Source organism: Ovis canadensis, chromosome 24, assembly GCF_042477335.2.
Source record: "Ovis canadensis isolate MfBH-ARS-UI-01 breed Bighorn chromosome 24, ARS-UI_OviCan_v2, whole genome shotgun sequence".
Taxonomy (NCBI): domain Eukaryota; kingdom Metazoa; phylum Chordata; class Mammalia; order Artiodactyla; family Bovidae; genus Ovis; species Ovis canadensis.
This window is the reverse complement of record NC_091268.1, coordinates 33,732,398-33,755,142: the sequence shown is the minus strand read 5'-3', so window position 1 is coordinate 33,755,142 and position 22,745 is coordinate 33,732,398. Positions and strand designations below refer to the sequence as shown.

The window sequence follows — 22,745 nt, the reverse complement described above, 5'->3', positions numbered from 1 at the left end:
GGGTAAACAGATTGGGTTGTTAAGTATTTTCCTGGAAAGGGATATACAAACCTTAACATCAAAAGCAGGAGAAGGTTTTCCCATTGAGCCAGGCTTAATTTTCATTCCCTTAAAATTTCCACAGATTAGTACCTAGTTAAGAATGAAAAAGAGTAAAGTAACATTACAAATAACTTATATCTATTTATTTATCCACTATGCATTCATTCAATAAATATTTATTCAGAGCTTACTATGAGCCAGGCTCACATTAAAACATATTTTCTGCTCATAGACAGACACTAATATTGTTAAAATATTAAGTAAATTTGTAACTACTAAAACATTCATATTTATGAAAACATTTATACTCATATTCACATGATACTTGTTATACTATTTCTGTTTAATAAATTCATTTATTTTCATTTTTATTTTATTTTTTGTATTTTAATTTTTGACCAGGTACTACTTTCTCATGGTTCATAAATTGAAGCAGTATATAAAGATAATGAAAAATTTATTTCAGTCTTTCCCTTATCTGTCCTATCTTATCCCTCTCTTTCCTATGTAACAATTTTTGTTATTTCATTTCCTCTAGAATTTCTTCTTATTTCTATGAGCACTTTAGATAAACCTTTTTAGAGTGTTCTTATGAAGGAGTTTTCCAGCAAACTTAATATTTCAAGTAACAAGGAGCTCAGCATTTTCTATTTTTTCAGCAAAGCCCTAAGATATTTCCTTATTATACAAAGAGAAATCTTTTTATAGACCTAGTATTTTTGAATTAAAATTTGTTAATGCCCTGGTCCTAGTCAATTATATAGTGGCTTTCCTCAGTGAATGACTATCTAAACAATTGCATCTCTTACAGAGCTATTTTGTAACCATCTTCCCTCATTTTTTTTTTAAGAAACTGTTTCTTCTAATCACTCCATTCCCTCCCTATCCCTCAATCACAAAGCTACAATAAACAATTTGTTTTTTTTTAATTGAAGGATAATTTCCTGACAGTGTTGTGTTGGTTTCTCCCATACAACAATGCAGATCAGTCATAATTTATATATATATATATATATATATATATATATATATATATATATATATATATCTCCCCTCCCTCTTGAACCTCCCTCAACGCACACCCCCATTCCACCCCTCTAGGTCGTCACAGAGCAGTAGGCTGAGCACCCTGTGTTATATAGCAGCAGCTTCCCACTAGCTGTTTTACACATGGTAGCACTTTGGTTTTTATTTATCTGGCTGAATTGAGTTCAGCCGTGTCTTTTCAGTGAAGTCTGTATACCGTTTCAGTCTGTCCATATCCTTCGTAGATATCCAGACCTGTCCTGTTTCTCCATTGTTCAGTCACTTCAGGGTTGATTGGTTCCCCACCACTTACACAGTGCTTCAAGCTTTTGAACTTATAGCTTCTCAGAAGACAGATAAGGAGTTAAATTTAGGAGGAAAATGGATAAAAATGAAAATTAGGATTATTTCTAGTGAAATTTCAGTACAAAATGTTTTAGTTTTTCCCCTAAGTTTCCTCTCTGGTACAAAATAAACAATTTTATCATGAAATGACTCCAAAACACCAAGTTTTGTTTTTTCTTTTTCTCCATTTTATTGGTGGAGGGTGGAGGGTTGGGGGAGGATTGGGGGTGGTGTGACTTTTTGCAGAGAAAGACCATGCCATCGCTAGGGAAGGTACCACAAAATATTATGTTAAATCAGTGATAAAAAGCTTCCAATTGGTTAAATTGACTGTGGAGCATTTATACAATAGAACACTATACAGTTGTTTAAAAAAAAACAGAAGGAATGAAGATGCTCCTGGGTTGTACTATCCAATAGAATTTTTTGTTATGACAGAAATTTCTCTACTGAGCTGTCCACTGTTGTATCCTCTAGTCCTGTGTGACTATTGAGCACTTGAAACATGACTAGTGTAACCGAGGCACTGAGTTTTTTTTCACTGAAATATAATTGACTTACAATGTTATTTACTTTTTGGTTTATAATGTCTTGATTTGATATTTGTACATATGGTGAAATGACTGCACAAGTCTAGTTAACATCTGTTACCCTACAATTACAAGACTACTGTCTTAGCAACTTTGAATATGTAATACAATATTATTAATTATAGTTTGGAACTGAATTTTAATTTAATTAAAATGTAAATAACTATATGCAGCTAATGGTTACCAAATTGGACAGCACAGTTTCAGGATGTATTGTAGGCGAAGAAAAGAAGGGGCAGAACTGTGTGCATATCATGTCTCATTTTAAAAGAGTTGGGAGAGAACATATGCATATTGGCTTGTGCCTGCATAAATCTCAGGGAGAGGGAGAACTAAGGCTGAAGACAAGGTGTGGAAGAAGACTTTTCACTATATATTCTTATATACCTATTGAATTTTATGTCATGTGAATTGTTTCCTACTTAAAAATTAAATAAAATCAATTTAAAAGTAGTGACCAAGTAATACTTTCAAATGGAATCAGTAATAAAGTAACAGACATTCATTTTCTTTCCTGTTTGCTGGGATAGGGTTTTGAATAAGGGTGACGTGTATTTTCTCAGCTCATGTAACAGACAAAGGATAAACACTGGGCTCAGAGCTATACATGTGGCTTGAACTGTTTTTCCTCTCTCTGCTTGAGGGAACTGGATATAGTAGTTATCATGTACAGAATATAAGCAAGAAGGACGAGGAAGAGAAAAGATTACTAAATACCATACCTACTGATCTGGAGATATGTTTTTAGGCAGAGAGATCTTTTATTTTGTATCTTCCTCTTCCTTTCTCCTCTGCCCATAAGTGCCCATTTACCAACTTTGCTTACCTGGCCTTATCATTCTGTACAAGCATTCTATATGCAGTTGGTGCTGAACAGAAGACTGTGATGGGAAACTCGGAAAGTGTCTGCAATTTAGAAGAAGTGGTCTTACACAACTTTTAATAAGTGCTTAAATACCTATGCTAGACATAATAAAACTTGGAACATTATTTATTCTAATGTAAACACTCTCATGGGCTTGCCTTGTGGCTCAGCTAGTAAAGAATCCGCCTGCAATGCGGGAGACCTGGGTTCGATCCCTGGGTTGGGAAGGTCCCCTGGAGAAGGGAAAGGCTACTCACTCCAATATTCTGGCCTGGAGAATTCCAAAGACTGTATAATACAGTGCATGGACTCGCAAAGAGTCAGAATCGAATGAGCGACTTTCACACACACACAAACACTCTCACAGCTTTCCTCTGTATATCTTTTCAGGCTTATTGATTTTCCATTGTGGAATACCTTAAATAACATTATCTACTCTGATTTCTACAAGTTACTTTATTCACTAGTCCTGTCAGTAATAGTGCTAATTCACTTCTAAATATCGACCTCTTGTGCTCCGCCTTACTTGCAAGATGGAAGCTGGCTCAAACCGTGGCAAATAATGTGCAAATACACATGCTCCCTGGATCCATGGAGAAAAAACACTACTCCATGCAGATTTTGCCCAGCCTGTGTCAGAGGTATTCCACATGACATCCAAAGGGGTCAAATCCAGCCAGAACCTAGGTAAACAAAGAATCATTTCAGTTTAGTCGCCCAGTCGTGTCCAACACTTTCCAACCCCATAGCCTGTAGCATGCCAGGCTTCTCTGTCCATCACCAACTCCTGGAGCTTGCTCAGATTCATGCCCATCAAGTCAGTGATTTCATCCGAGCTTCGATTCCTCTGTCGTCCCCTTCTCCTCCTGCCCCCAATCTTTCCCAGCATTGGGGTCTTTTCCAGTGATTTAATTCTTCAAATCAGGTGGCCAAAGTATTGGAGTTTCAGCTTCAACATCAGTCCTTCCAATAATATTCAGGACTGTTTTCCTTCAGAATTGACTGGTTTTATCTCTTTGCAGTCCAAAGGACTCTCAAAGAGTCTTCTCCAACTCCACATTTCAAAAGCATTAATTATTTGGCACTCAGCTTTCTTTATAGTCCAACTCTCACATCCATACATGACTACTGGAAAAACCATAACCTTGACAAGATGGACCTTTGTTGGCAAAGTAATGTCTCTGCTTTTCAATATGCTGTCTATGTTGGTCATAGCTTATTTCCCAAGGAGCAAGCATCTTTTGATTTCACGGCTACAGCCACCATCTGCAGTGATTTTGGAGCCCAAGAAAATAAAGTCTGTCACTGTTTCCATTGTTTCCCCATCGATTTGCCATGAAGTGATGGGACCAGATGTCATGATCTTAGTTTTTTGAATGTTGAGCTTTAAGCCAACTTTTTCACTCTCCTCTTTCACTTTCATTAAGAGTCTGTTTAGTTCTTCACTTTCTGCCATAAGGTGGTGTCATCTGTGTATCTGATTTTATTGATGTTTCTCCCAACAATCTTGATCTCAGCTTGTGCTTCATCCAGCCCAGCATTTCACATGATGTACTCTTCATATAAGTTAAATAAGCAGGGTGACAATATACGGCCTTGATGTACTCCTTTCCAAATTGGGAACCAGTCTGTTGTTCCATGTCTGGTTCTAACTGTTGCTTCTTGACCTGCATACAGATTTCTCAGGAGGCAGGTAAGGTGGTCTAGTATTCTGATCTCTTTAAGAATTTTCCACAGTTTGTGGTGATCCATGCAGTCAGAAGCTTTGACATAGTCAATAAAGCAGAAGTATATGTTTTTCTGGAGCTCTCTTGCTTTTTTGATGTTCCAACGGATGGTGGCAATTTGGTCTGTGGTTCCTCTGACCTTTCTAAATCCAGCTTGAACATCTGGAAGTTCTTGATCCACATATTGTTGAAGCTAGGCTTGGAGAATTTTGAGCATTACTCTGCTAGTGTGTGAGATGAGTGCAGTTGTGCAGTAGTTTGAACATTCTTTGGCACTGCCTTTCTTTGGGATTGAATGAAAACTGCCCTTTTCCAGTCCTGTGGCCACTGCTGAGTTTTCCAAATTTGTTGGCCTATTGAGTGCAGCACTTTCACAGCATCATCTTTCAGGATTTGAAATAGCTCCACTGGAATTCCATCACCTCCACTAGCTTTGTTCGTAGTGATGCTTTCTAAGGCCCACTTGACTTTGCATTCCAGGATGTCTGGCTCTAGATGAGTGATCACTCCATTGTGGTTATCTGAGTCATGAAGATCTTTTTTGTATAGTTCTTCTGTGTATTCTTACCACCTCTTCTTAATATCTTCTGCTTCTGTTAGGTCCATACTATTTCTGTACTTTTGTGCCCATCTTTGCATGAAATGTTCCTTTGGTATCTCTAATTTTCTTGAAGAGATCTCTAGTCTTTCCAATTGTGTTTTTTTCCTCTATTTCTTTGCATTGATCACTGAGGAAGGCTTTCTTATCTCTCCTTGCTATTCCTTGGAACTCTGCGTCCAGATGGGTATATCTTACCTTTTCTTTTTGCCTTTAGCTTCTCTTCTTTTCTCAGCTATTTTTAAGGCCTCCTCAGACAACCATTTTGTCTTTTTGCGTTTCTCTTTTGGGGGGATGGTCTTGATCACTACCTCCTGTACAATGTCATGAACCTCTGTCCGTAGTTCTTCAGGCACTCTGTCTTTCAGATCTAATCCCTTGAATCTATTTGCCAATTCCACTGTATAATCGTAAGGGATTTGATTTAGGTCATATGTAAATGGTCTAGTGGTTTTCCATACTTCCTTCAATTTAAGTCTAAATTTGGCAATAAGGAGTTCATGATCTGAGCCACAATCAGCTCCCAGTCTTGTTTTTGCTGACTGTATTTTCTGTGCTGTGCTTAGTCATGTCTGAATCTTTGCGACTCCATGGACTGTAGTCTGCCAGGCTCTTCTGTCCTTGGGATTCTCCTGACAAGAATACTTGAGTAGGTTGTCATTTCATTCTCCAGGGGATCTTCCCGACCCAGGGATTGAACCCAGGTCTCCCACATTGCAGGTGGATTCTTTGCTGTCTGAGCCACTAACTGTACAAAGAATCAACTTGATACATACAACAAACTGGAATTCTTGAAGAGGTGGGACACCAGACCACATTACCTGTCTCTTGAGAAACCTGTATGTAGGTCAAGAAGCAACATTTAGAACTTTATTTGGAACAACTGACTGGTTCAAAATTGGGAAAGGAGCACAACAAGGCTGTATATTGTCACCCTGCTTATTTGCCTTATATGCAGAGTACATCATCGGAAATGCCAGGCTGGATAAATCACAAACTGGAATCAAGAATGTCTGGAGAAATATCATCAACCTCAGGTATGTAAATGAAACCACACTAATGGCAGAAAGTGAAGAGGAACTAAAGAACCTCTTGATGAGGATGAAAGAGGAGAGTGAAAAAGCTGGCTTAAAACTCAACGTTTAAAAAATTAGGATCATGGCATCCGGTCCCATCACTTAGAAGGGAGAAAAGTGGAAGCAGTGACAGATTTTCTTTTCTTGGGCTCCAAAATCACTGTGGACAGTGACTGCAGCCATGAAATTAAAAGACACTTGCTCCTTGGAAGGAAAGCTATTTCAAAGCTAGACAGCACAGTAAAAGAGAAGACATCACTTTGCTGACAAAAGTCTGTATCAAGGCTATTGTTTTTCCAGTAGTCATGTATGGATGTGAGAGCTGGACCATAAGGAATGCAGAGCACCATAGAATTGATGGTTTCAAACTGTGGTGCTAGAGAAGACTCTTGAGAGACTCTTGGACAACAGGGAGATCAAACCAGTCAATTCTAAAGGAAATCCACCCTGAATATTCATTGGAAGGACTTATGCTAAACCTGAAGCTCCAATACTCTGCCCACCTGATACGAAGAGCAGGCTCACTGGAGAACACCCTGATGCTGGGAAAGATTGAAGGCAAAAGGAGAAGAGGGCAGCAGAGGATGAGATGGCTACATAGCATCACCAACTCAATGGACATGAGTCTGAGCAAACTCTGGGAGATATGAAGGACAGAGAAGCATGGCGTCCTGCAGTTCATGGGGTCGCAAAAAGTTGCACACGACTTAGCAACTGAACAACAACAACATATATACGTTTAATATATAAATATATATATATGTACACAACACACTTGAGATACATATATATAGACAACTATATATATATATAGAAACATTTAAAATACAAATAAAGGAATCATCATTTTTGTAGCATTGACACTTCAAACTACAGTTCTGTGAAAATACCTTCCATTTATAGATAATCCTAAACCAAAACTGCTGTGGGTGTGTCCAGTCATTTTAGGATAACCACTTGTTCCACTGGTAAAGAAAATGGCCATCATCTCATTGTGTTTTGTCTTCACACAGGTGTGGTTGTCACTGGCATGTCTGTGAAGGAAGAATTACAGTGATTGTATACATTAAACACAGTATCATAGACTGTTACCACACAAAAGGATTTACTCAGACCTCTTCATCTCATTGATTAAGCTGCAGGGACTTAGGTTGAAATCCAAGGTAAAAGCCATCTCACTCCATCTTTTAAGGTGCTTTCTGGAAACAGGCTAAACTTTGCCATCAATAGCCCGTTTATAACAGGTTGACTTCATAGCTTTTTACTGTGTAATGAAGAGTGAAAGCATTACCAAAAAAACTCAAGAATTTTATCATACCTTCTACAGAATGAGTATTCTATGATCTTCTAATCATGTATATGTGAGGTAAAATGTAATTTTTTAAAAATGAGTATGTTAATAGAAGTCATGGGTAATGGTATAAGGCAGGGATCATTAAACTACAGGCCTATGGGCCAAACATGGCCTGTCTTTTGTTTTCACAGATAAAGGTTTATTGCAACACAACTGTGTCCATTCTTTTACATATTGCCTATGACTGCTCTCTACACTATGACAGTTAGTAGGTATGATAGAGACTACATGGCCTGCAAATCTTATATATTTACTATCCATCCCTTTTGTAAAAAACCATTTGCTGACCCCTCAAAAGGATGGTTTTTCTGTTTCCCACAAGAGAGTCTACATAGTTCTGAATATAGTAAGCAAATAGACTGAAGAGGATCTAAGTATCCACTTAGGGAAGGAAGGGTTTCAGTTAAAGAAAGAAAACATTTTGGTTCCAAAGGATAATTGGGCTTTTATATATGTCATACATCAGGGCAGCTGAGAGGAAGTAAACTCTGTACATTTGAGTGTCTAAGAATCATACAGAATTTTATTAGGAAATATTGAGCTGAAAATGAATGAATCAGAAATATTCAGCTATGAAAACTATTTCTATTTTTAAATCCTAACATAGCTAAACCAAATGTTTAGGCTATGATTCTATAATTTTTTTGTTATAAAGCTAGTACCTATAACTGTGTACCTATCACTTCTATCACAGATATTGTTGCTCATGAAACCTAAGGTAGGTTTATTGTACCAATCTCTCAGAAGCAGTAAACCTAGCAGATAGTAGTGTGGGCTTAGAAGCTAGACTGCCTGAGTGTGAAACCCAGTTCTGCCAGATCCTAACATTTGACCTTATTTATCTGTCTAACCAGAGAATCCACCTGCAATGCAGAAGATGTGGGTTTGATCCTTGGGTCAGGAAAAACCCCCAGAGGAGGGAATGGCAACCCCACTCCAGTATTCTTGCCCAGAAAATCCCATCCATAGTGTCGCAGAGAGTTGGATACGACTGAAACGATTGAACATGAGCATCTGTATATTTAACAGTTCCTACCCCATAGTTTGTTGTGATATTTAAACGAGTTAATATTGAGTTGGCCAAAAAGTTTGTTTGAGGTTTTCCATAGTATCTTATTGAAAAAGTCTAATGAACTTTTTGGGCAACCCAATATATCTGAAGTGCAGTTTTTGGCACATAATCAGTGCCATATAAGTGTTAGATATTATACAATTATAACACTATTTTTATTAGAACAGAATTTGGCCTTTGGTAAGAACTCAATAGAGAATCCGCCTTCCAATACAGGAGACACAAGAGACATGGGTTCAATCCCTGGGTTGGGAAGATCCCCTCGAATAGGAAATGGCAATTTCAGTATTCTTCCTTAGAAAATTCCATGAACAGAGGAGCATGGTGGGCTACAGTCCATGGGGTCTCAAAGAGTGGGACACAACTGAACAATGTAGCATGTATGCACGCAATAAATGTTAGCTGTTTTAGAAGAGTCAGAACAAGTCCCAGTGGGCTACAGTCCATGATATCACAAAGAGTCGGACACAACTTAGCAACTAAACAATGACAAAGAACAAGTCCCTAGTTGCAAACTTGCTCGAAAATCGTTGAGTAAAGGTAGGAAGCTCATTCCAGAGAGGGAATTTGCTACCACCCTAAAGCTAAGATAACCAATACTTGACAAAGAGTTCCAAGTGACCCCTAGAAGCACCCCATAGCGGGGCTTGAATATCTGTGTAACAGTTTTATTAATTGCATCTATTAAGTATTCTTCCTACTATAACCTGATAGAAATGTCACTGTCAGCAAGGGAATAATACAGCACCCACAGAAGGATTGATTCTGATTAGTTCCTATGGGAGATGATAATTGCTCTGTGGTTGATGCTGTGATGCACCTCCTAGATCCTGCTGCAGAATTTTAAGACATGCTTCCCTTCATGTGCTAAGATCCCTCTTTAGATATTACCTTGGCTGAAGATAGTTGCCTTGCTCAAGGTCTTGCCTCCTTCTAAAGACAGTTTGTATCCAGTTACTGATTAGCATTGGATCTCTTGCTTTAGCTGGAAATAGCTTTGAAGGGCTATCTAAACTACAGTGATCTCTGTAGGTTGACTGATGGCTTTTTTGAAGTACATGGATGATAAATTTCAACTGCTGCCCAATCCCACATTGTTCCCTTTCCTTCACAGGTATTGGTCCTAAGGTAACTTCTTAATAAACTTACACAACTAATGTCTGTCTTATAGTGTGCTTCCTTGAGATCCCAACCTATGAAAAACACCACCAGTTCCTTGCCTCAGAGCTTTGCACTATAATCACCAATTGTTCCCTTTGTGTATTATTTTAATTTTCATTTTTCTGGTTAATCCAGGGTTGACTATCTTATCAATGTTGTGTTTCTTTTTGGAAAGCTGTTCTACAACAATTATGGTTACTCACTTCATCATCTCCTTTAAGTTCTCCCAACCCTCTCTGGGGCTCTGAGACACAATTAGTTTGGAGTGCAGACTTTCACATTTAGATGCAACAGCATCAACTGCTGGAGCTAAAACTTCATTGGTAATAATGCACTTTGCTTTTGAAGATTGTAGTCGGTAGAGGATGTCTTTTTGGGTCATCTGAGTGGTTCCTGGAATTAGAACTGTCCCTAAAAGAGAAGAAAATAAAGTATTTAGAAAGGATTTCCTTCATCATGTTAATTAAGGTAGTATAGATAACCCATGTATATTCAGTGTTTCTCAGGGTGAGTTAGTTGATTTTCCAGGCAGGATATCTATTTGTCTTCCTTTCATTACTATACTTTTGCCTTTAAAGGAATCTCAAAGTCTAGGACACTTTTGATCTAACATGAAAGGATGTTAAATCCTGGATAATTATTTTCTATCTGGAGACCATTCATAACATTTAACTTGAAGAGGGTTTTGAATTGAAAAATAATAAAGGTGAAGGTGAAGTCGCTCAGTCGTGTCTGACTCTTTGCGACCCTGTGGACTGTAACCTACTAGGCTTCTCCGTCCATGGGATTCTCCAGGCAAGAATACTGGAGTGGATTGCCATTTCCTTCTCCAGGGGAATCTTCCCGACCCAGGGATCGAACCCGGGTCTCCCTCATTGGAAGCAGACGCTTTAACCTCTGATTTATTGAGTACTTTGAGTGTCAGGTGCTGTGTAAGTGTTTGCATATTTTAACATTTAATCTCTACCTAAAACACAAATGTTATTGTTAACTAGAAAATACACAACATAAAAGTTGAGAATTATGTTTTATTGGGACGACTTTCTGAGGGCTTTCTCAGATAGCTCTGAGGGACTGCTCTGAAGGGTGAAGGGAGAAGCCAGAATATACAGGGGGTTTTGCAACAAAAGCCAGGTAGTTGGAACATCAAAAGATTACTGTTAATTAAAAGCCAGACATGGCAAGTTAATCAATTTAGTGCTTTTCTATGTACCGGAAGATGTAAGAGTCTAGGCTCACTGATCTCATTCCTTTGATATGCACCTTAACTCAGTTCAGTTCAGTCGCTCAGTCATGTCCAACTCTTTGCGACCCCATGAATCGCAGCACGCCAGGCCTCCCTGTTAATCACCATCTCCCAGAGTTCACTCAGACTCATGTCCATCGAGTCCGTGATGCCATCCAGCCATCTCATCCTTGGTCGTCCCTTTCTCCTACTGCCCCTAATCCCTCCCAGCATCAGAGTCTTTTCCAATGAGTCAACTCTTCGCATGAGGTGGCCAAAGTACTGGAGTTTCAGCTTCAGCATCATTCCCTCCAAAGAAATCCCAGGGTTGATCTCCTTCAGAATGGACTGGTTGGATCTCCTTGCAGTCCAAGGGACTCTCAAGAGTCTTCTCCAACACCACAGTTCAAAAGCATTAATTTAACTATCTAGGGCTAATCTGTTCTTTCTCAACCTGAGTTCCCTCAGGGCTCATCACTGGAGGCAGCTGTAGTAGCTGATGGCTTGATGGCCATAACATCCTTTGTTTGCTGATATGGCAGGCAGCATTCTTAGTCCACCCTATAAATAATTTGCCTGAATCACTGAAGTAGTAGGGGCAGTGCATGGACTGAACACTGCACCCTGACTTAAACTGTAATTTAACCACCTTGGTTCAGTGCATCTTTTGTTGTTGTTCTGTTGCTAAGTCGTGTCCAACTCTTTGTGACCCCATAAACTGCAGCACACCAGGGTTTTCTGTCCATCACTATCTCCCTGAAATTGCTCAAACGTTATGTCCACTGAGTCAGTGATGCCATCCAACTTCTCATCCTCTGTCTCCCCCTTCTTCTCTTGTCTTCATTTTTATCCAGCATCAGGGTCTTTTCCAGAGAGTCAGCTCTTTGCATCAGGTGGCCAAAGGGCCTCTTAAAACATACATTAATTTTATACCTTCTTTCCAAAGAGAAGGATTGAGGCATTCATCTTTTCTGTGCTTCTAGTCCCATCTGCTATAAACTATACTGTAAGGTACAGTAAGGTACAGTGCAGTGGTCAAGAGTGTGTCCTTTAAGATACTCTTAAAGCTTGGTCTTGAACAAGACTACTTCACCTCTGAGAGTCTCAGATTCTGCATCTGTAGAATGGGGATTATAATAACACTACCTTCTTTATAGGATTATTAAGGATTAAATGAGTTAAACTTTTTAATGAGGTAAATTGGAAGTGGTCAAACAGGAGATGGCAAGAGCGAACGTCCACATTTTAGGAATCACTGAACTAAAATGGACTGGAATGGGTGAATTTAATTCATAGGACCATTATATCTACTACTGTGGGCAAGAATCTCTTAGAAGAAATAGAGTAGCCCTCAGAGTCAACAAAAGAGTCTGAAACGCAGAGCTTGGGTGCAATCTCAAAAACGACAGATGATCTCTGTTTGTTTCCCAGGCAAACCATTCAGTATCACAGTAATCCAAGTCTGTTCCCCAAACACTTATGCCAAAGAAGCTGAAGCTGAATGCTTCTGTGAAGACCTACAAGAACTTCTAGAACTAACACCAAAAAAAAAGATGCCATTTCATCAATGGGGACTAGAATGCAAAAGTAGGAAGTCAAGAGATACCTGGAGTAACAGAAAAGTTTGGCCTAGGAGAACAGAATGAAGCAGGGCAAAGGCTAACAGTTTTGCCAAGACAATGCACTGGTCATAGCGAACACCTTCTTCCAACAACACAAGAAACAACTCTACACACGGACTTCACCAGATGGTCGATACCAAAATCAGATTGATTATATTCTTTGCAGCCAAAGATGGAGAATTTCTATACAGTCAACAAAAACAAGACCAGAAGCTGACTGTGGCTCAGAGAGTTCACAAACTCTTATTGCAAAATTCAGACTTAAATTCAGGAAGAAGGGAAAAACACTGGACCATTCACATATGTTGTTGCTAAGTCCATTCACATATGACCTAAGTCAAATCCCTTAGCAGTTATACAGTGGAAGTGACAAATCAGTTCAGTGGATTAGATCCGATAGAGTGCCTGCAGAACTATGGACGGAGGTACATGACATTGTACAGGAGGCAGTGATCAAGACCATTCCCAAGAAAAAGAAATGTAAAAAGGCAAAATGGTTATCTGAGGAGGCCTTACAAGTGGCTGAGAAAAGAAGAGAAGCTAAAGGCAAAAAGAAAAGGAAACTTAAACTCATTTGAATACAGAGTTCCAAAGAATAGGAAGGAGAGATAAGAAAGCCTTCCTTGGTGATCAGTGCAAAGAAACAGAAGAAATAGAATGGGAAAGACTAGAGATCTCTTCAAGAAAATTAGGGATACCAAAGGAACATTTCATGCAAAGATGGGCATAAAAGTATAGAAACAGAATGGACTTAACAGAAGCTGGAGATATTAAGAAGAGGTGGCAGGAATACACAGGAGAACTATACAAAAAAGATCTTCATGACCCACATTACCACAATGGTGTGATTGCTTGCCTAAAGCCAGACATCCTGGAATGTAAAGTCAAGTGGGTCTTAGGAAACATCACTACAACAAAGCTAGTGGAGGTGATCGAATTCCAGTTGAGCTATTTCAGATCCTGAAAGATGATGCTGTAAAAGTGCTGCACTCAATATGCCAGCAAATTTGGAAAACTCAGCAGGAGCCACAGGACTGGAAAAGGTCAGTTTTCATTCCAATCCCAAAGAAAGGCAATGTAAAAGAATGTTCAAACTGCTGCACAATTGCACTCATCTCACATGCTAGCAAAGTAATGTTCAAAATTCTCCAAGCCAGGCTTCAGTAGTATGTGAACTATGAACTTCCAGATGTTCAAGCTGGATTTAGAAAAGGCAGAAGAACCAGAGATCAAATTGCGAAAACCTGTTGGATCATCGAAAAAGCAAGAGAGTTCCAGAAAAACATCTACTTCTGCGTTATTGACTATGCCAAAACCTTTGACTGTATGGATCACCACAAACTGTGGAAAATTCTTTTTTTAAATATAAATTTATTTATTTTAATTGGAGGCTAATTACTTTACAATATTGTATTGGTTTTGCCATACATTGACATGAATCTGCCACTGGTGTACATGTGTTCCCCATCCTGAACCCCCCTCCCACCTCCCTCCCCATCCCATCCCTCTGAGTCATCCCAGTGCACCAGCCCCAAGCACCCTGTATCATGCATTGAACCTGGACTGGTGATTCATTTCACATATGATAATATACATTGTTTCAATGCCATTCTCCCAAATCATCCCACCGTCACTCTCTCCCACAAAGTCCAAAAGACTGTTCTTTACATCTGTGTCTCTTTTGCTGTCTCGCATACCAGATCACCTGACCTGCCTCCTGAGAAATCTGTATGCAGGTCAAGAAGTAACAGAACCAGACATGGAACAACAGACTGATTCCAAATTGGGTAAGGAGTACTTCAAAGCTATATATTATCACCCTGCTTATTTAACTTATATACAGAGTACATCACATAAAATGAAGGGCTGGATGAAGCACAAGCTGGAATGAAGATTTCCAGGAGAAATATTAATAACTTCGGATATGCAGATGATATCACTCTTATGGCAGAAAGTGAAGAGGAACTAAAGAGCCTCTTGATGAAAGTGAAAGAGGAGCATGAAAAAGCTGGCTTAAAACTCAACATTCAAAAAACTAAGATCGTGGATCTGGTCCTATCACTTCATGGCAAATAGATGGGGAAACAACGGAAACAGTGACAGATTTTATTTTATCGGGCTCTAAAATCATTGCGGACGATGATTGCAGCCATGAAATCAAAAGATTGCTCCTTGGAAGAAAAGTTATGACCAACCTAAACAGTGTATTAAAAAATATAGCCATTACTTTGCTGACAAAGGTCTATCTAGTCAAAGCTATGGTTTTTTCCAGTAGTCATGATTGGACGTGTGAGTTGGACTATAAAGAGAGCTGAAGGCCAAAGAATTGATGCTTTTAAACTGTGATGTTGGAGAAGACTCTTGAGAGTCCCTTGGACTGCAAGGAAATCTAACTAGTCATTCCTAAAGGAAGTCAGTCCTGAATATTCACTGAAAGGACTAGTGCTGAAGCTGAAACTCCAATACTTTGGCCACCTGATGCAAAGAATTGGCTCATTTCAAAAGACCCTGATGCTGGAAAAGATTGAAGGCAGGAGGAGAAGGGGATGACAGAGGATGAGATGGTTGGATTGCATCACTGACTCGATGGACATAAGTTGAACAAGCTCTGGGTGTTGGTGATGGACGGAGAATCCTGGCATACTGCAGTCCATGGGGTTGCAAAGAGTTGTACACAACTGAGGGACTATAGTGAACTGAAGGGTGTTCCCTGAAATAGCAGCATCCACATCACTTGGGAACTTGTTAGAAATGCAGAATCTCAGCATTCTCCCAGGCTTCTTGGATCAGAATCTGCATTTTAACAAGAACCCAGTGATTCATATGCATATCAAGGTTTGAGATAGTGAATTAGATGATTTTTTAAAATTCCAGTAACATTGATTTATCACATATGTTTTGTGTGCACATTTTAATTTGACTTAGAAATTATAATTTGACTAATAATTGTAAAGTTACTTATAACTTGACTTATAAATTGACAACATTATAATTTAACTTATAACCAAAGACTAGTTTCCATGCTTGTCTTACCTCCTTTACCCATTTCTCCCACCCCAAACCCCTTGCCCTTTGTAACCACTATTTTGTTCTCTGAGTTTGTTTTTGTTATTTTATTTTTGTTTATTTTGTTTTATTATTTGTTTTATATTCTACATATGAGTGAAACCATATTATATTTGTCTTTTTTGTCTGCCTTATTTCACAACTTTGGCTTATGGACCCTCAGTGTCCATCTATGTTGTTTCAAGGGCAAGATTTCATTCCTTTTTATGGCTGAGTAGTATTCCATTCAGAAAACAAAGATCATGGCATCCGGTCCCATCACTTCATGGGAAATAGATGGGGAAACAGTGGAAACAGTGTCACACCTGATTTTGGGGGGCTCCAAAATCACTGCAGATGGTGACTGCAGCCATGAAATTAAAAGACGCTTACTCCTTGGAAGGAAAGTTATGACCAACCTAGATAGCATATTCAAAAGCAGAGACATTACTTTGCCAACAAAGGTCCATCTAGTCAAGGCTATGGTTTTTCCAGTGATCATGTATGGATGTGAGAGTTGGATTGTGAAGAAAGCTGAGCACCAAAGAATTGATGCTTTTGAACTGTGATGTTGGAGAAGACTCTTGAGAGTCCCTTGGACTGTAAGGAGATCCAACCAGTCCATCCTAAAGGAGATCAGACGTGGGTGTTCTTTGGAAGGAACGATTCTAAAGCTGAAACTCCAGTACTTTGGCCACCTCATGAGAAGAGTTGACTCATTGGAAAAGACTCTGATGCTGGGAGGGATTGGGGACAGAAGGAAAAGGGGACGACAGAGGATGAGATGGCTGGATGGCGTCACCGACTCAATGGACGTGAGTTTGAGTGAACTCCGGGAGTTGGTGATAGACAAGGAGGCCTGGTGTGCTGCGATTCATCGGGTCGCAGAGTTGGACATGACTGAGTGACTGAACTGAACTGAGTATTCCATTGTTTGTGTGTGTGTGTATATAAAACATTCCCTATATCCTATATTCATTCATCTGTTGATGGATTAATGTGTTGTTTCCATATGTTGCAATGAAAATAGAGGTATGTGTGTCTTTTATGTCTAAAATTAGTGTTTTTATGTTCTTTTGGTTAATAACCAGAACTGGAATATTTGGATCATATGGTAGTTCTAAATTTTTTAAAGAATTTGCATCCTGTTTTCCACAGTGACTGCACCAATTTGCAGTCTCACCAACAGTGTATGAGTGTTCCTTTTTCTTCACATCCTCTCCAACATTTGTTATTCCTTGTTTTTTTTGACAATAGTCATTCTAATAGATGTGAAGTGATATGGTGGTTTTTATTTGCAAATACCTGATAATTCAAGCTGATGAACATCTTTTCATACAGGTGTTGAACATCATATATATTCTTTGGAAAAATGTCTATTCAGATCCTCTGCCCATTTTTCAATTGGATTGTTCGTTGTTGAGTTTCACGAGTTAACTTTTTTTGGGATGTGTGTGTGGTTTTGGCCATGCTGTGTGGCACATGGGGTCTTAGTTTCCCAACCAGGGATCAAACCCCTGCCCCCTGTAATAGAAACACAGAGTCCTTCAATAGACCACCAGGGAAGTTCCATGAGTTAATATATTTTGGATATTAACCTTTTATCAGATATGATTTGCAAACATCTCCCATTTGGTAGGTTTTCTTTTTTGTTTTGTTGATGGTTTTCTTTGCAGTGCAGAGCTTTTTATTTTGATGTAGCCTCATTTGTTTAATTTAGCTTTTGCTTCCCTTGCCTGAGGAGACATATCCAGAAAGATGTTGCTAAGAAAAATGTCAACAAGCATACTGTCTATGTTTTCTTCTAGGAGTTTTATGGTTTTAGTTTTTACATTCATGTCTTTAATCCATTTTGAGTTAATTTTTTATGAATGGTGTAAGATAATGGTCTAGTTTCATTCGTTTGAATCTCTAGGGTTTTCAATATACAAAATCATGTCATCTACAAATAATGACAGTTTTACTTCTTTCTTTCCAATTTAGATGTGTTTTATTTCTTTTTTTGCCTAATTGTTGTCACTAGGAGTTTTAGCACTATGTTGAGTAAGAGTGGTAAGACTGGGTACTCTTGTCTTGTTCATGATCTTAGAGGGATAGCTTTCAGTTTTTCACCAGAATTATGTTAGCTATGGGTTTGTCATAAATGGCCTTTTGAGGTACATTTGTTCTATCCCCTTTTTGAGAGTTTTTATCATAAATGAGTGTTGAATTTTATCAAATGCTTTTCCTGCATCTGCATCTATTGACATGATCATATGTTTTGTTTTATTTTGTTTTTTACTTTTTTTTTTTTGGCTGTGCCCTGTGGCTTATGGGATCTTAGTTCCCTGACCAAGGATTGAACCTAGGCTCTTGGCAGTGAGCAAGCAGAGTCCAAACTACTGGATTGCCTGGAAATTCTCGATTATATGATTTTTATTCTTCACTTTGTTAATGTGGTGTATTACATTGATTTATTTGCAGATGTTGAATCATCCTTGCATACCTGGAATAAATTCCACTTGATCCTGGTGTGTGATCCTTTTAATGCATTTTTGTATTTGGTTTGCTAATGTTTTATTGAGGATTTTTGCATGTATATTCATCAGAGACATTGGCCTATAATTTTCTTTTTGTGTGTTTTCATTGTTTGATTTTGTAATCAGGGTAATGATGGCCTTGTAAAATGAGTCAGGGAAGCAGTCCCTCCTTTTCAATATTTTTGAAATAGTTTGAGAATTGCATGTGTGTGTGCTAAGTTGCTTCAGTCATGTCCAACTCTTTGCAACCCTATAGACTGTAGCCTGCCAGGCTCCTCTGTCCATGGGGTTCTCTAGGCAAGAATACTGGAGTGGGTTTCCATGCCCTCCTCCCAGAGATCTTCCCAACCCATGAACCAAACCTGCGTCTCTTAAGTCTCCTGCATTTGCAGGCAGGTTCTTTACCACTAGTGCCTCCTGGGAAGCCATAGTTTGAGAAGGATAGCTACTAAATCTCAATGTTTGATAGAATTCACCTGTGAAGCTGTCTGCTGGAGGACTTTATTTGGGGGAAGATTTTCTATTAATGTTTCAATCTCCTTACTAGTAATCAGTCAATTCAGATTTTCTATATCTTCATGCTTTAGTCTTGGAAGATTGTAGGATTCTAGAAGGCAATGGCACCCCACTCCAGTATTCTTGCCTGGAAAATCCCATGGATGGAGGAGCCTGGTGGGCTGCAGTCCATGGGGTCGCTAGAGTCAGGCACAACTGAGTGACTTCACTTTCACTTTTCACTTTCATGCATTGGAGAAGGAAATGGCAACCCATTCCAGTGTTCTTGCCTGGAGAATCCCAGGGACGGGGGAGCCTGGTGGTCTGTCATCTCTGGGGTTGCACAGAGTCAGACACGACTGAAGCGACTTAGCAGCAGCAGCAGCAGGGATTTATTCATTTATTTTAGGTTGTCTAATTTGTTGGTGTATAGTAGTAGACTTCATAGTAGACTTATAATCCTTTGTATTTCTATTGTATCCATTGTAATCTATCCTCTTTTGTTTCTGATTTTATTTATCTGAGCCTTCTCTCTATTTTTTTGGTGAGTCTAGCTAAAGATTTGTCATGGTTATCCTTTCAAAGAACCAGCTCTTTGCATTGATCTTTTGATCAATGAACTAGTTGCATTGATCTTTTTTCCATTGTCTTTTAAGTCTCTATTTCATTTATCTCTGCTCTGACTTTTATTATCATTTTATTATCATTCCCTTTCTCATACAGATTTTGGGCTTGTTTTATTCTTTCTTTTCTCCTAGCTCCTTTAGGTATGAGGTTTAGATTATTTGAGGCTTTTCTTGTTTCTTGAGGTAGGCCTAGATGACTCACTCTTAGTACAGCTTTTGCTGCATCCCATAGATTTTGGCATATCATCTTTTTCTTTTCATTTGTCTTTAGGTATTTTAAATTTTCTCCTTTGATTTCTTCATTGAGCCAATAGTTTTTAAATTGCATGTTGTTTAGTCTTCACATATATGTCATTTTTCCAGACTTCCTATAGTTGATTTCTAGTTTCATTTTATTGTGGTCAGAAAAGATGCTTAATATGGTTTTAATTTCCTTGATTGTATTGAGACTTGCTTTGTGACCTAACATGTGATCTATCCTGGAGAATGTCCCATGTGCACTTTAGAAAAATGTGTATTTCATTGCACTGGATGAGTTATGCGTTATGCTATATTCATATAAATCTATTAAGTTTATCTGGTCTGATGTTTCATTTAAAGTCAATGTTTTCTTATTGACACTCTGTCTGAGTGATCTGTCCATTGATTTAAGTGAGGCATTAAAGTATCCTTCCATTATTATGCTCCTGTCAGTTTCTCCATGTAGGTCTTTATATGTTTTGCTACTCCTGTGTTACATGTGTATGTATATAGATAGATAGACAGACAAATAGATACAGATATATAGATACATAGATAGATATCAATTATTTGTATCTTCTTGAGGGAATGTTCCCTTTGTCATTATGTGATGTCCACCTTTATCTCTTCTGGCTTTATATCTTTTGGCTTGAAAGTCTATTTTCTCTGATATGAGTATGACTACACCCACTGTTTTTTGGCTGCCATTTGCTTGAAGTATCATCTAACATCCCTTCAATTTGAGGCTGTTTTTTACCTTAAAGCTGAGAGAAGTTTCCTGGAGGAGGTATAGCATTGGGGCTTATTTTTAATCCATCCAGCTACTCTTTTTTTTTTTTAACTTAATTCTTTTAATTAAAAGTTTTTTTAAGGTTTTTACCCATGAATCTACATTTAGGGTAATTATTGATAAATGAGGATTTAGTAGTGCCATTTTATCTTTGTTTTCTGGTTGTACTATATCTCAATAGTCCTTTTACTACCAATAACATCGTCTTCACTTGGGGGTTTCCCTGATAGCTCAGTTGTTAGAGACCCTGGTTTGATCCCTGGGTCAGGAAGATCTGCTGGAGAAAGGGATAGGCTACCCACTCCAGTATTCTGGCCTAAAGAATTCCATGGACTGTATAGTCCATAGGGTTGCAAAGAGTCAGACATGACTGAGAGATTTTCACTTTCACTTTCTCTTCATGTATACAGTTTCTCTCCTTTCCCTCTTCCCCTTTTATTTTTCTGTTGTCTCAAATTATTTTGTTGTTTCAAAATTATCTTTTTGTGTTGTGAGTTCATTATCAAATTGAAGTAACTATAGTTATTTTTTCTTTCCCCCATTAACCTTTATGCTATAATTGTTTAACAATCTATTCTGATGTACAGTTGCGATTTTCTGATTCTATTACCTTCCTCAAGGTTTTGTGTACTTCTGCCTTTTTGTTTTGGTAGAAGAGCCTTTCAGCATTTCTTTTTTAAATTAAAGTTTAGTTAATTTACAATATTACATTAGTTTCATGTGTACAGCAAAATGGTTCAGTATTTTTGCAGATTATACTCCTTTCTGTTATTGCAGATAATGGCTATAATTCCCTGTGCTATACAGTATATCCTTATACCTTGTGTATTTTATACATTGTAGTTTTTCTTTCCCCTCCACTCTGTTTTATATATCTGTGAATCTGTTCTGTTCCTATTTTGCATACACATTCATTTGTGTTATTTTAGATTCCACATATAAGTGATAACATATAGTATTTGTTTTTCTCTGTCTGACTTATTTCACTAAGCATAATATTGTCTAGCTCCATCTATGTTGCTGCAAATAGCAAAATTTTATTCTTTTTAATGACTGAATAATATTCCATTATATATCTCACATCTTCTTTCTCCAGTTATCTATTGGTGGGCACTTGGGTGTCTTCCATGACTTTGTAAATTGTGTTGCTATTAACATTAGGGTGCATGTATCTTTTTTCTGAATTAGTGTTTTCATTTTTTCCAGATATTTATCTGGGAATGGAATTGCTGGGTCACCTGATAGTTCTATTTTTAGTTTTTGAGGAACCTCCATACTGTGGCTGCACCAATCTGAGCTCCCACTAACAGTGTACAAGGGTTCCCTTTTCTCTACATCCTCTCCATTTGTTATCTGTAGGCTTTTTGATGATAGACATTCTGATAGGTATGAGGTTACATCTAGTAGTTTTGCATTATACTTTTCTAATAATTACTAATGCTGTGTATCTTTTCATGTGTCTGTTGGCCATTTGGAACTGGCACTGTTCCATTTGAATGTGTGTTTTCCTTCTTCCTACACCAGGACCTTTGCCCCAAAGGTGGGAAGTGATAAAGGAAGTAGGGCTCGTGTGTCTAGAGGTCCAGTGTTCTGTCTATGTAGGTGTCTGGGGCTCCACTTAGATGCAGCTTATTGTCATGTCTTTTCCTGGGTTGTGGTTACCCTATATCTAGTTCCATGCTGTGGTGTGGAATGAGCAGGAACTGGTCACCTTGGACTGGGGTGCGCAGTGAGGTGGTCTCAGAAAACCTGGTAACCCCTAGGGCAAACCTCTCTCTGCCCTGCCCAGGGACAAACCAGCATCTGTGTGCTCCTCACGAGAGGAACTAAGCTTCTCCAGCCTTTCTATCTGTACCAATAGTTCTCCAAGCAGCTAATGGGTATTGCCTCCTCCACATGGGTCCCCAGGGCTGAGATGCCCAGTCTGTGACTTGACCTACTCACTCCCTAGGGCAGATGTCCACCCCCAGAAATCTCCTTTTTCCTCTAAGTTCCCTCCCAGTGGCACAGGTCCCAGTTCAATCACTTCTATTCCCATCCTACCCTTTAATATGTGCATCTTTCTTACAGCCTTGGTTGTATAGAAGTCCTTCTGCCAGTTTCCAATTAGTTTTTTTGATGTGTTCATGGAGGATATTATTGCCATGTACTCTTACTCTGCCATCTTCAAGAAGCCCTCAACATTTCCTGTAAGGCAGCTGTGAAGTAAAGTGAAGTCGCTCAGAGGTGATGAACTCCCTCAGCTTTAGTTTTTCTGCGGAAGCCTCCTTATGTTGCCTTTCCTAATGGAATCAATAGATCTCTTAGAAATTCTGCATTAAAAAAAA

The 22,745-nt window shown here is 38.6% G+C and overlaps 1 protein-coding gene across 1 annotated transcript in view; it reads right to left on the bottom strand.

Annotated features, from left to right (window-relative positions):
• Positions 1-22,745, bottom strand: part of ACSM3 (acyl-CoA synthetase medium chain family member 3) — a 56,920-nt gene that overhangs the window by 14,507 nt on the left and 19,668 nt on the right. The window contains exons 4-9 of the mRNA XM_069570294.1: positions 10,060-10,267; positions 7,160-7,303; positions 3,395-3,551; positions 2,830-2,909; positions 1,286-1,409; positions 52-132 (exon numbers count right to left, since the gene is read on the bottom strand). Coding sequence (XP_069426395.1) covers positions 52-132; positions 1,286-1,409; positions 2,830-2,909; positions 3,395-3,551; positions 7,160-7,303; positions 10,060-10,267 — 794 coding nt within the window. The remainder of the gene's footprint in view (positions 1-51; positions 133-1,285; positions 1,410-2,829; positions 2,910-3,394; positions 3,552-7,159; positions 7,304-10,059; positions 10,268-22,745) is intronic.